This window comes from Equus quagga, unplaced genomic scaffold, assembly GCF_021613505.1.
Source record: "Equus quagga isolate Etosha38 unplaced genomic scaffold, UCLA_HA_Equagga_1.0 205_RagTag, whole genome shotgun sequence".
Classification (NCBI taxonomy): Eukaryota; Metazoa; Chordata; class Mammalia; order Perissodactyla; family Equidae; genus Equus; species Equus quagga.
Genome location: NW_025798762.1, coordinates 200,283 through 215,975, shown reverse-complemented (window position 1 = coordinate 215,975; position 15,693 = coordinate 200,283). Strand labels below are relative to the sequence as shown.

At 35.1% G+C, this 15,693-nt stretch overlaps 1 protein-coding gene across 2 annotated transcripts in view; it reads left to right on the top strand.

The window, feature by feature from the left end:
- The window catches only part of LOC124233559 (integrin alpha-V), an 87,021-nt gene that overhangs the window by 53,920 nt on the left and 17,408 nt on the right, over positions 1-15,693 (top strand). For both annotated transcript variants that reach the window (XM_046650704.1, XM_046650703.1), the window contains exons 13-19: positions 248-439; positions 2,888-2,933; positions 4,311-4,418; positions 6,116-6,174; positions 7,724-7,878; positions 10,916-11,053; positions 15,140-15,207. In XM_046650704.1, the coding sequence (XP_046506660.1) occupies positions 248-439; positions 2,888-2,933; positions 4,311-4,418; positions 6,116-6,174; positions 7,724-7,878; positions 10,916-11,053; positions 15,140-15,207 (766 nt within the window). The remainder of the gene's footprint in view (positions 1-247; positions 440-2,887; positions 2,934-4,310; positions 4,419-6,115; positions 6,175-7,723; positions 7,879-10,915; positions 11,054-15,139; positions 15,208-15,693) is intronic.

The following is a 15,693-nucleotide window of genomic DNA, read 5'->3' as shown; positions in this document are numbered from 1 at the left end:
CCGGAATTTCATTGAATTAGATTGTTGAGTAAAGAGTATGCTGCTGAACTTGGAATCAGTATTTATCAGGACAAATGGGTTCTGGAAATATTCAGATCTTCTCCATATAAATAATAAGTACTGAGACTAAGACTCCCTTCCTGCCCTCCCCCCTCCTTTCCTTCTTCCTTCCTCCTCTTCCCTTTCTTCAACCCCTTCTTACTTCTCTCCATCTCCTACTGCCGCCCCCCCACCTTTTCCCTCACAGATATTGCAATTGCTGCTCCATATGGGGGTGAAGATAAAAAAGGAATTGTTTATATTTTCAATGGAAGATCAACAGGCTTGAATTCGGTCCCATCGCAGATCCTTGAAGGGAAGTGGGCTGCTCGGAGCATGCCCCCCAGCTTTGGCTATTCAATGAAAGGAGCCACGGATATAGACAAAAATGGATATCCAGGTGCTTTCCTAGAAATACATAGAGCTTTGTAGATGTTTCAGTCTTAATGGCAAATAGTGTTAGTTATTGTGTTCTTGATTTATGTTATAAATCATTTCAATTCAGTATTTCAAGTATTGTTCAAGCCCATACTGTTGTTCAAGGCCCTCTTCTCATTGGTGAAAGGAATACAAAGCAAAGACAGCTCTGTTTGCTGAGAGCTTCCACTATAATACATACTCTGAGTTTCTTTTATTGTCTTGAAGTCTGTATCGAAAGGTCAGAGAGAAATGTTGCAGAAGCTATTAACAAAGGCTAAGTGCTCATTCTAAGTTTTTAAATGTAAGCTGTCTTTCTTTTAATGATCTAGCATTTTTATGTAATTGACTAATCATTCTGAATTTTAAAAAATATATTATTTCCTTTAATTTTCCCAATAAGGCTGGTGAGGAATATAAACTTGCTCAGCTCATTATTATACCATTTTTTGGATGAGAAAAGAGACTGAGAAGGGTCATTTGCCCAAGGTTGCCCACTGGTTTGAGCCGGTACAGGAAATGAGGCCTTTTTCTGGCTCTTACATACTTTGGGGATAATAATGGATCTAGGATCATAATGGATCATTCTTTTTTTTTTTTTTTTTTTGAGGAAGATTAGCCCTGAGCTAACATCTGCCAATCCTCCTCTTTTTGCTGAGGAAGACTGGCCCTGAGCTCACATCTGTGCCCATCTTCCTCTACTTTATGTGTGGGACGCCTACCACAGCATGGCGTGCCAAGCGGTGCCGTTTCCACACTCGGGATCCGAACCGGCAAACCGCAGGCCGCTGAAGCGGAATGTGAGCACTTGACCGCTGCATTACGGGGCGGCCCTGGATCATTCTTTAAATGAAATACAATGCAGAAAATTTAGTTTACCTTTGTTATGGAAACAGTTAATTTTTAGCTCAATATACAGGTATGTTGACATGCTTTTGGAAATAGGACATGAAGTTAATTCTTATCTATGTTGGTGTTATTTCAAGAATTTTTTTTGTTATGATACAATATATTTATTATAGAACTTTTGGAAAATACAGCAAAGCATATCTTTCCATCTTTTTTTCAGTGATTTCACACACTTTTTTTAAACAAAATAGAATTATGCTTTATGCACTAATAACGTATTTTATTCAAGTATCAGAAATGTCTCGTGTTATTTTTTTTCTAAAACATGAATTTTATGTTTTCCATTCTATCAAATGGCCGTAATCATACCTTATTTAACCTTATTTGGGGGCAGTTACATCCTTGTATGTAATTCTGGTGCGAACCTTTGATTATTTCCTTAGGACAAAATTCTAGAATTGCCATGTCAAAGATACGCGCTTTTTTTTAAGGCTATTGACACACATTGTCAAACTACAGTCCCACTCCCTACAAAAGAAGGTTTTGCAAGTTTTTTAAGCACTCACCAGCAGGGAGTGAGCCATCATTTTCCCACATTTGTGCCCACACTGCGTGTCATCTTTCATTTCTTTTAAAATAGCTTTATACTATCTGACAGGTGGAAAATGTTATTTTGTTTTCATTTATACTTTTTGATTATTAGTGAGGGGAAGCATTTTTGTTTATTTGCATATGTATTTACTTTTGTGAATTTCCTGTTTGTATCTTTTTTTCTCCATTTCTATTGGGATGTTTTTCTTTTCTTTTATTCATTCATTTTTTTTTTTTTAACTTGTGGCCGTGCCTTAAATATTGAGGGTATTAACTCATATATATAGTTCTCAGTTTGTCACATTTGCTTCTTGGGCATAAAGAAGTTCTTACTTTTTATGTAATCCAATCTACCCGTCTTTATGGTTTCTCATGTACTTTTCTGGTTAGAAAGGGCTTCCTCAGGCCTAGCTGGGTATACTGTGAGACAGCTCTGATTTCATTATTTCCTAATTGTGAACCAGTTGTAGCAGCTGCATATAAAGACTAATGCATTCTGTTCTTGTTGATTTGAATGCTGTCTGCCCACATTCTAAGTATTCTAAGTATATGTAATGTGCTTTTTTGGTTTGGTTTTTGAAACAAAATAGATAAAATGAAAAAAAAAATTTTACAATGAAAGTGTAAATTTCATTTACAATGAAAGTGTAAAATCCACAGGCATCTATAAAGCTTTTTTGTTTGAGGGTATGTGTGTTTGGGGTTATACACTTCCTTATTGTTGCTGATTTTTACTAAATAGCCATTAAAAAGATTATTGTCTACCTGAATGAAAGATTAGTTTTATGTTGAGCGTTTGCCATTGATGATAGCTTATTTAGAGTTTTTCATATATTTTAGCCTTTTAGATATTATCTGACAACCATTTGATGAAGAGTAGTTTTGAGACTGGTCTAAATCTTTATTATATGCATTGAAAGTTTTGCAGAATGGTGTGTGAATTTATAAAACTATTATTGTTACTAACATATTTTTTCTACTCTCTTTTAAGACTTACTTGTAGGAGCTTTTGGTGTAGATAGAGCTGTATTATACAGGTGAGCATGTTTCCATGTCCTGAAATGGAATATTCTGAATTGTTTGAAAGTTTTATAGTTAAGTACTAATGTTTGAATTTTAGTTGAATTTTCTTGAAGTAATGATAAAATTTGTTCTTTCTAGTCAAGATTTGCTCCAGGCAAGTAGTATGGATAGGAGGAGATCCCAAAATAGAGAAAGCTGCAGATTTTTTATTGAGAAAAGTATTCAGAATTTTCCATCTTTGTTCTTTATATTATATTCAAAGATATTCTCCTGCACTTTAAATCTCTCTGTAAAAAGTATACAGTTTATATTTCCTCTAAGAGGCAAGAAATTAACTTGGTGTTTGTGCCACAGCATTCTCTGTCCACAAGGGCAGTATCTAATGACTGAAAATGAATATTTTCATTAGAGCAATATGTATAAATTCACATATCTGTATTTCCCAGCTTCATACATATTCCCAATTATTCTCTGCATTTCATCAATTTCTCATGCCTTAGAATATCATCTGGCATCCCAAGTAGATTAAGATGTTTACACTTCTACGGGTCACGTTTATACATGGCAGGAGAGCTAACATTGGCGCTGTGAAATGGGGTTTGTGTTGGGTCAACTTGATTGTGGTTCTCAGGGCAGCAGGTGTCCACCAGATTCCCTGGTTTATCCTGATTGAGACAGACACACTGACCTGAGCCCACCGTATTTTTATATGGTTTAAACCTGAGCATCTGAGCTTTGGAAAACTGTATTTATTTTAATTTATTGTTTCACTTTGTAAAATTGTTCTTAATGAAGTAATACATGTATGTAGTAAAAACTCAGGCAATGCAAAAAGGGCATACAATAAAAAAATGTACTTTCTCCCACACCAGTTACTATTTATTAGTATATCCTGCCAGAAATAGTCTATGCATTAAAAAATCATGTGTATGTGTGCGTACATGTATCTTTTGTACACTGTAGGCTTTTTTTTTCCTCTTATACTAAAATTCTGTCTTGGGAATATTAGGGATCATCCATATCAGCACAGATGGATTTACGGCACTCATTTCCTTGCTATATTACAGCGTTGTATTAGGTAGATATCCCATGACGTGTTTAACCATTCTGCTTTAATGGACTGAATTCCGATGGGTTGGCCAATTGACCTGCTTTGCCTGGAACTGTGGATTTTCCAGGATGTGGCACTGTCAGTGCAAACATCAGGACAGTCCTAGGCAAACTGGAACAGTTGTTCATTCTGTGTTTAGGTTGTTTCTATTCTTTTTGCTATTATAAACAATGTTTTAGTAAATATTGCACTATAGATGCGGTGAATGTGCACCTCAAATGCTTAGACCAATCTAACATTTTAAAGAACGTTTTTTTCTTTCTTTTTTTATTTTGACCAGGGCCAGACCAGTTATCACCGTAAATGCTGGCCTTGAAGTATACCCTAGCATTTTAAATCAAGATAATAAAACTTGCCCACTGCCTGGGACAGATCTTAAAGTTTCCTGGTAAGGGTATTTGTTTAATAATGGTTATTATTGTGATTATTGGTTCAATCATTGTAAAAACAATTGAAAATTGGGGAGGCTGAAATACTGCTAAAGCAGTTTCTATGGATATACTCTATTTTCATGTCATAGATTGGATTATAGAAATATTCTTCCAAAGAAGATATGTAGAAGGCTCTAGAAATATGCTACAAACTAGCATAAAATTAATTTTTTAAAAAAGATGCATGTTTAGTGAATATGTTCTAAAAGAAGGAAAAGCTAATAAGATCTCAGAACTCATTTATATTTAATTCTAAACAGGCCCATGAACATTTTAATTTTTAAAATACATGATCATTTTCAGATTTAATATCTATGAATAGCTAAATGGAAAGTATTATTTTGGTTTAATATACTGGTCTTCTACTTGTTCCTTTACTAGTTTCTAAAGAAAAATATAATTTTTTGTAAGTTCAACGTCTGAATTCTTCTCTAGTCCAGTGTTTCTTAAGTTTCATTCTTAGTATGCTACTTTTTGCTATATTGTATCATTTTTGCCATATTTTCATTCTACTTGTATTTATAATTTTAAGTTTTTAAAAAAATTGACTCATGTTTTCCTTTAAAACACTTTAAAATAAAAATGGAGAAACCAAGGTCTTTCTCATACATGTCAAAATAAATATAAAATTAATAATGCAAAATCCTGACCCATGTACTATTAAAATCACCGTGAGTGCCCAACTTTGGGAAACAGTGTTCATGTTCCTTGTTCACACAGAAAAATCAGAGAGAACTTACAGTTGCGGGTAGAATAATTGGAAACTGGGAAAATTTTAGTTCCGAAGAGCTAATGAAAAAATATTTTTCCTGATTTTGTTTTGAAATTATTATAGTTATTAAAATCATTTTTCAAATTCTTATTTCTTTTCATTGGATTACATTCAAAATTCACTCATATTTGATCTTCATTTTTATTGATTGGCAGTGAAGTTGTTTTCAAGATTTTGGCTTTAAGTTTATTCTCTTTATTCCCTTCACACATCCTGCATGTCCCTGTGAAGGTGCCAATAATATGCTTATAATTATGCTAATAATTATATGCTAACTAGAGCAGTAGCTTTCGTGTGTTTTTGACTATAGCACATTGTACAAAATACATTTTGCACCATAATCCAGTAAACATATGTATGTAATTAAAAAAAGTTTTATGAAATCTTACCATTGATGTTTAATTCAATTTTTATTTATTTAATTTGTTGTTTTTTAAGATGCTGGCCACAGCACATTAAACTGATTTCATGAGCTGTTAATAAATTGTGAAGAACACTTCTAGAGGAGCTTGCTAATTAAGGGAAGCTCTGGGCGGGGAGGCGATTTTTATTGAAGGAGACATTATTTTAAATCTGGACTGTCACTTCCCTCATTTGGATTTATCAACAGGTTCTGTAAACTTGAGAGGAAGCTAGGAAATTCTTTTCTTTTCCTTTTCTTTTTCTCATCAAGGTACTATCAAAGGAAATGTGCTTAAATTACTGAAGGATGGGTTAGATTATTCTGTATAGTTTCACGTTTTAAAAATAATAGTAAGACATGAAAAAAGATGTAAGACTTCACAATGTAAACTGTGTATTCGAAATATGAGATCTGGGTGATGTTCAAAAATATGTCTACACTGGATTATAGGATTTGTATATATTTTTATTTTCCTACAGTTTTAATGTCAGGTTCTGCTTAAAGGCAGATGGCAAAGGAGCAGTTCCTACGAAACTTAGTAAGTGTTCTCTAGAAAAATTATGTTGTTTTAATGATGCTGCATACAGAGCACTTGAAGAATGTTTTAGGATATTTGAATACTCAAATATTACTAAAATAGTTGTTGATGTTTTGTATTTGAACGTTTATCCTTAAAGACATTTAAAATTGAAGCGTAATTACTTTGGCAGCTCTTAAGCCAATTCAGAAGTAATACATTTATTTATTGACATTGTGAACAAAATAGTCCACCAAATGGTAAATATGGCCTTCAGAAAGTTAAGCAGTTGCCAGTGTGAGATAAATGAACTCTAGGGGAAATGATATTGTTTATAAGTAGATGATCTGAGAGGTTCATATTTTGTGTCTTGAAGAAGCCCCCAGCAATCTCAAGAGTAGAAGTGGCTTAGAAATAGGGAGAAGGAGAAAAAGTATTGGCCACTAAATTTAACCCCCACAGCAAACTCAAATTTGACTCTACCTTTCCAGAAAATGGTTTACGTGGTCCTGTGAGCAAGGTAGGAGAGTTAAGTAATTGACGCCAAGATTGGTCAGTATGTTAGTGACAAGTGCTAAGGATGAATGATAAACGGGAAGAGGGATGGATCTGTTGGGTGGTGTTTGTGCATGGAAGTTCATTGGGTAGCAAGGCAAGGGGTCACTGGAAGGTGACTTTTCGGTGAAGACCCGAAGGACATGAAGGAGCTAGGGGGTGTCTGGAGGAGTATTTTGCACACAGGAAATGGCAATTTCAAGAAGCCTGAGGCAGGAGCATGCTTAGCGTGTTTCAGAAGCAGCAAGTTTGGGTGGGTGGAACAGAACTGGTAGCAAAATAACCTTGGGTTTTCACCCAAATTTGACATGAAGTTCAACATTTAGAGAAAGTTGAAGAGAGATTTGTGATTGGAATGATTTGCACTCCTTTAAAGAAACTATTTAAAGAATTGAATCTTAGAAGGAAGTAATCCTAACAACTGTGCTTCAGATGATAGGCTACACATTCCTTTAAGATGATTCTTGACTCAATCAACTATATTTGGTCACTTGCTTCATGAGAGACCTATTTATCTCACAATTTGCTATGGTAGCTTCATTAGAACTAGGAGTTGCAAGTGGTGCAAACTGTTCATTCATCATAGTTTTTAATACAATGGTAGGGTTGCATGCTAGTAAATATTTCATAATCACAGACAACAAGAGTCCTCCTACTTGCATTAATGATGGAGGTCCTAATTCACGTATATTTCATGCCCTGAACTTCCTCCTCTCAGCTTAATTTTGAAAATTTCTCCTCTGATAATTGTTTTACTACCATCATTATCTATTGTCTGAATTAACATATGACATGACTTTGGGGATAGTTGGATTAGTTATTTAAATAATTATGAAATATTTATTCAGAATTAATATGTTCTGATCTCACTACAATGTATAGACATTTTTAATGAATTAGAAACAAATTACTTCTTAGGGAATAGATATCTGTGTTTACATGAAAACTCTAGATATCTGAGACAGATAGGTGTCCATAAAGATTGTGTTGGTTATAAATCTTTTGGTTTGTATAGACTTCCAGGTGGAGCTTCTTTTGGATAAACTCAAGCAAAAAGGAGCCATTCGACGAGCACTGTTTCTCCATAACAGGTCCCCGGGTCACTCCAAGAACATGACCATTTCAAGGGGGGGACAGATGCAGTGCGAGGAACTGATAGCGTATCTGCGGGTAAGAGAGACTTTTCTGCTTCGTTATCTTCTCTTTTTACACGTTTTTCTCTTTTCATCTCAATGATTTTCACTTTCTGTAAATTTTGGTATTAAATCAAAAGGGAAACACAGAAAAATACTCTTGAGGAAATTTAGCTTTTAAGGTGTCAAACCTGAGTAATGGACTTCTACTCCTGGCCGACTGGATATTCCAAATGGCCTTTCCACAACAGTGCTACTGAATAAATTATGACAAACATAGTCCTTAAATATTGCTGGACTCTCAAGACAGTAAAAGAAATCGCCAGGGTCTAAAAAAATAAGCAATCAATTTAAAAACTCTGTTGGCTGAATTTGACTTGTGAATCGTGTGCACATGTGTGAGCCAGGGTTGCTGGGGAAGAATGGAGCCAGGAGAGAGGATGAGCAGGAATTGCAGACACCAGCACAGGGATACAGACTCGCCTGGGTGTTTGCGAGCCAGGGGTCTGAGCTGAGCCTCCTGCTTTAGGTCCCAGTACTTGCATGAGACTAAAGTGTTCCCAGGATGGAGGTGCACCCTGCCTCCAGCAAGAGCAATTGCAGCCTTTCTGGAACAATCTATATGGACTCCATGGTTTCCACAGGTTAAGTTCAATCAACTGTGAATTCATTTTAAAAAAAGCACTAAACGTACAAGGAAACAAGCCATTAGAAGAAACAACAAATTTTAAGCCTACAAAGCCTCAAGATGTTGGAATTATCAGTTATGGGATATAAATTTGTATAAAATGTTTAAAGAAAGAAAGGATGAAATTTATAAAAAGAAGATAAAAACATCAGTAAAGATTTAGAAGACGCAACACAATTAACAAGCTCGATTCACTCAGCACCCAACAACTAGAGAATATAAAAATTGACTATATAGGTCATAAAGGAAGTCGAAACAAATTTCAGAGAATTGCAATAGTAGAAAATATACTGTTTGATCACAGTCCAGTTTTTAGAAATCAATAACAAAAGGATAAATTGAGAATTAGGAATTGTGATTTTAAATAACTTTGGGATCAAGAAAGAGATCATAATGGAAATTATGTAGAAGTGAATCATAGTGAAAATACTGTGTATCAAAATTTGTGGGATCTCACAGAAGCAGAATGTGAAGCCTTGAATGCTATTTAATTTTGAAAAAAATGAAGGAAAAAACAAAAAAAACCCTCCTAAAATTAGGAATTGAAAAGGGACATAACTACAGATAAAAGAGGGATTAAAATAATAGACTATTATGAGCAAAATTGTGCTAAGACATAGAAAAGTTAGACAAAACAGGGAAAAACTTAGACAAAACAGGGAAATTCTTAGAAGAACATAATGCAACTGCCGTAAGAAGAAATAGAAAACCCGAATAATCCATTTAACCATATAAACCATTTTAAACGTTGAATCGGCAGTTAAAATCTTTACACAAAGGAAACACAAGGCCCAGATGGTTTTATAAACAGTATCCACCAAACTGTCAAGAACGAGACATTCCAACATTAAACTCTTTGAAAGAATAGGAAAGCAGAAAACATTTCCAAGTCCTTTTATGAAGCTGGTGTAATTGATGCCCAGACCGGTCAAGAAGAGTACAAGCAAGGAGAATTTCATGTCTATCTTACACAAAGACATCGATGTAACATTACTAAGCCAAATATAAGCAAATGGAATCTAGCAGTTTATTAAAAAAGATGAAATAAATAGACCAACTTGGATTTATTCTAGGGTGGGTTAACACTGAAAACATAGAATTGCAACTTAACGCATGAATAAACTAAAGAAAAAAGCATGACCATCTTACTTTAGTGCAGGAAAAGCTTTTGACTAAATTAAATAACTATTCATGATTTAAACTAACAAGACAAATACCTCAAGTTATAACTATGAAGACATACCGTGTTACATTCAAACAAAGTCTGCCACTACCTGTTGGTTGGTCAAGACGTGACTTAATGAGAATTCACACACATTGCTGATGGCAGTGTAAATTGTTATGAAGACTTTGGAAAATAGTGTGGTATTATCTTACAGAGCTGAAAAATCTGCTTACCACTCTGTAGAAGAATAATTATTAGAACGCTTTTTTTTTTTGTAATGGCAAAAGCAAAAAGCCCAGAACCATCCGGGTAACCTTTGACAGGAGAATGGAGAAATAAATTGTGGATTTATTATATGATGAAATATTACTCAACAGTAAAAATTAACCTCAACTACATGCAACAGCATGGGTGAATCTTAAAAAGGAGGGTGAACAGAGAGCAAATTGCAGAAGAGTACATATCATCTCATTTTTAAATAAATAAAAAAGGAAAAGCAAACTGAAGGACATACTGTTTAGGGACATATGCAATGTAATAAAACTGCTGAAAGCAAGCAAGAGAATGGTGAACTTAAAATTTCGGATAGTGGTTTCCTCTGAGAAGAAAGGCAGACGGCCAAAGAGAGGAAGGAGCACGTGGGTAGCTCAAGTGATACTGGTAATGTTCTAGTTATTATATTGGGGGTGTGTTTGACTGCTCATTTTATTAATATGCCTTGTATATTTTTGTGGGAATCAAATATTACGTTATAAAACAAAAATTAGTTAAGAGTTGGGGCCAGCCCAGTGGTGTAGCAATTTAGTTTGCGTGTTCCACTTCAGTGGCCCGGGGTTCGCCAGTTTGGATCCTGTGTGTGGACTTAGGCACCACTTATCAAGCCATGCTGTGGCAGGCGTCCTACATAAAACATAGAGGAAGATGACACAGATGTTAGCCCAGTGCTAGTCTTCCTCAGCAACAAGAGGAGGATTGGCTGCAGATGTTAGCTCAGGGCTAATCTTCCTCAAAAAAAAAAAAAAATTGGTTAAAGGTTCTCCCTGGATAGTGATAATCTTTTTGGATACTCTCTTCTTATGTACGTGTGGTTTTTCAGAGAGTTTTGGCAGACTTGGATCAAGGATGAACACAGCTGGCTTTGTATAGTGCACTTATGAGTTTCTCCAGATAGTTTGGTGTCATAGATGATGTATTGTTAATTCGAAGCTTTTCCATTTCTAGGATGAATCTGAATTTAGAGACAAACTCACTCCGATTACTATTTTTATGGAGTATCGGTTGGATTACAGAACGGCTGCTGATGCAACAGGCTTACAACCCATTCTTAACCAGTTCACTCCTGCCAACATTAGTCGACAGGTACCGCACTTTCTCACTTTAAAGTTTTACAATTCATATTTTTAAATATTACAAGGGATTGCTTTTATAATGTTTAGTCAAAGAAGTCAGAGAGGAAGGAATCTGAATTTTCAGGTTAGACATATTTAAAGGCACTCAGAACCTAGTGATATGCAGAGAAAGACAGGGTGCATTTCATATACGTAAATAGTAAAGTAATTCAAGGAAAACAACAAAGTGCCAATGTATTTATATAATATTTTAGTGTTTTACTAAACAAGTTTTATATCTGTTATCTTTGATTTACATTTTAATTGTAAAAAATAGTATATGTACACACATGTATGCATATGTATATAGTACATAAATCGTTCTTTTCATAAAAGCAAATAAAACTTCATAAAGACTGTACTATATTTTTAGAAAATCCTATGTAAAAACCTATATATTCAAATATTATTGTATTTACTTTTTTCTCTTTTTTATTAAGTGTTCATATTTTTAGGTTAAAATTTCTTCTCTTATAGAATGCTTTACCTTAAATTTAGGTTATTTCTTTTGTCTAACTTGCTAAGATCTCATAAACTCTTTTTTTTAATATATATATATATATAATTTGAGAAGACTATATTCGGCAGTAGCATAAGGCAACTTATATTTTAGTCTTTTCTAATTTTTATAAACTATTTCATATTTCCTTTTGCATATGAATAGTAAATGTGTCACTTTCTACCACCCAATATAGAACTTGTAAATATAGTTCTGTTAGTTCATTTTTTAGTATTTCTTATTTTTAGTGGATATGCAATATTATGTTGACTAATAATAATATAACATCTGAGCCTCTTAGGGTCTGCCATTCAATGTTATATTTTTGTAAATAGTTAATTGTTACTCATCCCTTTACAATACGTGTTTTGATATTGGGCTTATGATTTTCTCTTTATAGTTTTTAAATTTTTTGGAAATCACTTATTAGTGTTAACATTACTTTTAACTTACTAAGGTCACCAGTGTCTTTAATAGCAATACGATTTTAAAGCCAGCTGATCAAATAGATTAACTTTTGAAACCCCTTTGAGGGAAGTAGTAACTTTGTCATATTTGGCTTCCCTTTTTGCCCCCTCTTGCTCTCAATCTTCATTATCTGAATCTTTTTTTTTTGTTTCCTTTGTGTCTTGAATTTATTACTTTCAGGCGTCTTTCCTTCTGCGTTCTTAGCTTTATTATTTGCTCTCATTTCTATGTTAGTTACCTACCCACTATTCTTACTATTCCTTCTAGAATGGATTCTTCATTTCACTGGTCATATTATAAACGTTTTTACCGCCCTCTCTATAAAGGACTGCTTCCAATAGAAATATAATGTGAGCCATGTTTGTAATTTTAAATTTAGTAGTCAGCAACATTTTTTTAAAAGGGAAGAAAACAGGTGAAATTAATTTTGATAATATATCTGTATGAGTTTTCTAGGACCGCCATAACAAGGTAACACAGAATGGGGGGCTTAAACAGTGGAAATTTATTTTCTTACGATTCTGAAGGCTTGAAGTCTGGGGTCAAGGGGTCGGCAGAGTTGGTTTCTCCTGAGGCCTCTCTCCTTGGTTTGTTGATGGCCGGCTTCTCCCTGTGTCTTCACATGGTCTCCCCTCTGTGTGTCTGTGTCCCCATCTCCTTATGATACACCAGTCATATTGGATGAGGGCCCATCCTAATGAAGTCATTTTAACTTAATTTCCTCTTTAAAGGCCATATCTCCAAATATAGTCACACCCTCAGGTACTGAGGGGTTCAGACTTCAACATACGAATTTTGAGGGGACACAAATCAGTCCATAACAATCTCCTAAATATTACCATTTCAACATATAATCCATTTAAAAATTATCAGTGAAATATTTTACATTCTATTTTTTACTGTCTTCAAAATTCAGAGTGTATTATATACTTACAGCACATCTCAACTGAGATTAAAATTAAATAAAATTTAAAAACCAATTTCTCAATCTCATTCGGCACATTGCAAGTGCGCAGAAGCCCCGTGGGGCCCCCTAGTGGCTCCAGCACTGGCCAGGGCAGCTAGTCTAGGGTTTCCCTTGCTGCACCCCAATCCTTTGGAGTAGACATTTAGTGCTTTCTGCAGAGTGTTTTTTTTTCCTACCCTCCATTCTTTCAAATATGTGTTAAGTTCTTATTTTGTGCAAGATTTGAATATATAACTGTAGAGATTTAGTTCTTTGTGAATGGAAGACGTTGCTCCATGCTTTTCTGTTTCTGAGAATACCTTTCCCGACAGCATATTTTAATACTTAGCTGAACCAATGCTGGCCGAGTCCCTTTTCTTTAATATGGTGTGGTAGTCAGCCAACCATCCCTTTACCACAGTTTTATTAATATTTCATACATACTGTTCATTCCAAACTTCAGATACTCATCATTCTAACTGGGACTATTAATACACACCATTTCACTAGTTAATTTGTTATCTGCAAAATTCACTCTTTATTCCTGAACTAATTCATCAGTGATTATATTTGGTGTGACTTCCGGAATCATCACAGAGTTCTCCTAATAGTCTGACCTTTTTTCTCCTTCCTGAAGCGCATAGCAACTACTTATGTCTAGGTCATTAAATTAAGTCACGCATATTTTTGGGTTTCATCCCATTAAATTGACAGTTAAGATCTCTGTCATATAATTTTATTCTGGGTAGCTGCATGTCCCTTGTGACTTGGAAGCATACAGTCATGATCTTTTTTTTTTTTTTTTTGAGAAAAATTAGCCCAGAGCTAACATCTGCTGCCAATTCTCCCCTTTTTGCTGAGGAAGACTGGCCCTGAGCTAACATTCGTGCCCATCTTCCTCTACTTTACATGTGGGCCACCTACCACAGCATGGCTTGCCAAGCAGTGCCGTGTCTGCACCTAGGATCCGAACCAACGAACCCTGGGCCGCCAAAGCGGAATGTACACACTTAACCCCTACGCCACTGGGCTGGCCCCAGTCATCATCTTTTTTTAAAGGACGCTTTTCATTATTTTTCCCTCTTAAAATCTTTTTCTTTTTTCTTTTTGTCTGCCTCTGGACCTGAAGCCCTTTGGATATTATCAATAGACAAACCAAGAATGGCTTCATCTTTTTTCCTTTCCTCTTTTCTTAATTTTTTTTTTCTGGTGAGGAAGATTGGCCCTGAGCTAACATATGTGCCAGTCTTCCTCTATTTTGTATGTGGGATGCTGCCACAGCGTGGCTTGATGAGTAGTGTGTAGGTTTGCACCCGAGATCCGAACCTGCAAACCCTGGGCCACCGAAGTGCAGTGCATGCACTTAATCACTGCGCCACCAGGCTGGCCCCGCTTCTCAATTTTTATATTCCTCTTTCATATCCTATCCAACCTCTTCGGCTGCCTCCCACAGTTTCTCGCTTTTAGATTTTCCATGTTGTTCCACCTGGCTTCTCATGGCCAGATCTAGAGGGTGAAAGTTCGGATTTTTGCTTATTTCACCTATCCTGGATTGGCTAACTTTAATTTTTCTAGTTCCTTTTCTCTCATCTTTCTAAATGGCCGTGCATCTGCTGGACTCAGTCTGTCCAGTTTCTGTTCCCTTTGGTCTGCCTGTCCGAATTGCTGCTGTATATCTACAGCTCATTGTTCTTTTACACTCGGCAGCCATATTTCCATGATGTTGGCAGAAGCATAGTCTGTGAGGGAGTTTATCTTGCCCAAGATCACACACTTTAGCTAGCGCAGCAGACTCAAGCTGACCCCTCGTTTCTTGACTGGTGCTTTCTTTTCTACACAACACTCCATTCAAAAATTATTAACAGCTAATTTGGGATAGAAGTAAAAATTTCAACTAATTGTATTATATCCTATGTATCTTTTTCTTCCTTTTCATTCTTGATTATCTCCACTGATCTGTTTAAAAATAAGCAGCCATGATCCCTTTTGCATTCAGGTATGCAAACAAGTCGATGAGTGCATATGATGTATATAAATGTGTGTGTATATATGTGTATTCACATACATCCACATATACTGGTATATACTACGTATGTGTCTTATACTATTTTTTCATATAGAAAAAATAAAGTGTTTTTTTGTAGGCTCATATTCTCCTTGACTGTGGTGAAGACAATGTCTGTAAACCCAAACTGGAAGTTTCTGTGGATAGGTAAGTTTTCCTCCAAACAGTAAATAGTATAATAAGAAATTTAAATGGAAGAGCACATTTTTCTATTCAAAATAATAATATATTTTAATGAGAATTAGTTATATAGAAAGATAATGTACTATTTTCTATAATTGTAAAACAATCAATATTGAGCTTTAAAAAAAATGTCCACTATTGTCACTAGTTGCCTAGGTTGACAGTCTTGTTTCCGTTCACCATTGGGTAGTGTCCCAAAGTAATACTATATTCTTTTAAAGATACACTTTGTTGTAGACATACTCTTAACTAAAGGAATCTGATTGCATTTTATATGGTGTATAAATTATAAAGAATATTGTGAGAATTGTGACAAATGATTAGTTAAGCTTTCAGGAAAAAAATCAGGGAATTAATAGTACTTACTAAGAGATAGAAAATTGCTTCTGTAATAGATGTGAATGATAGTGATGCACTAGTGGCATCAGTGTGTTCTTTTACTGACAGAAG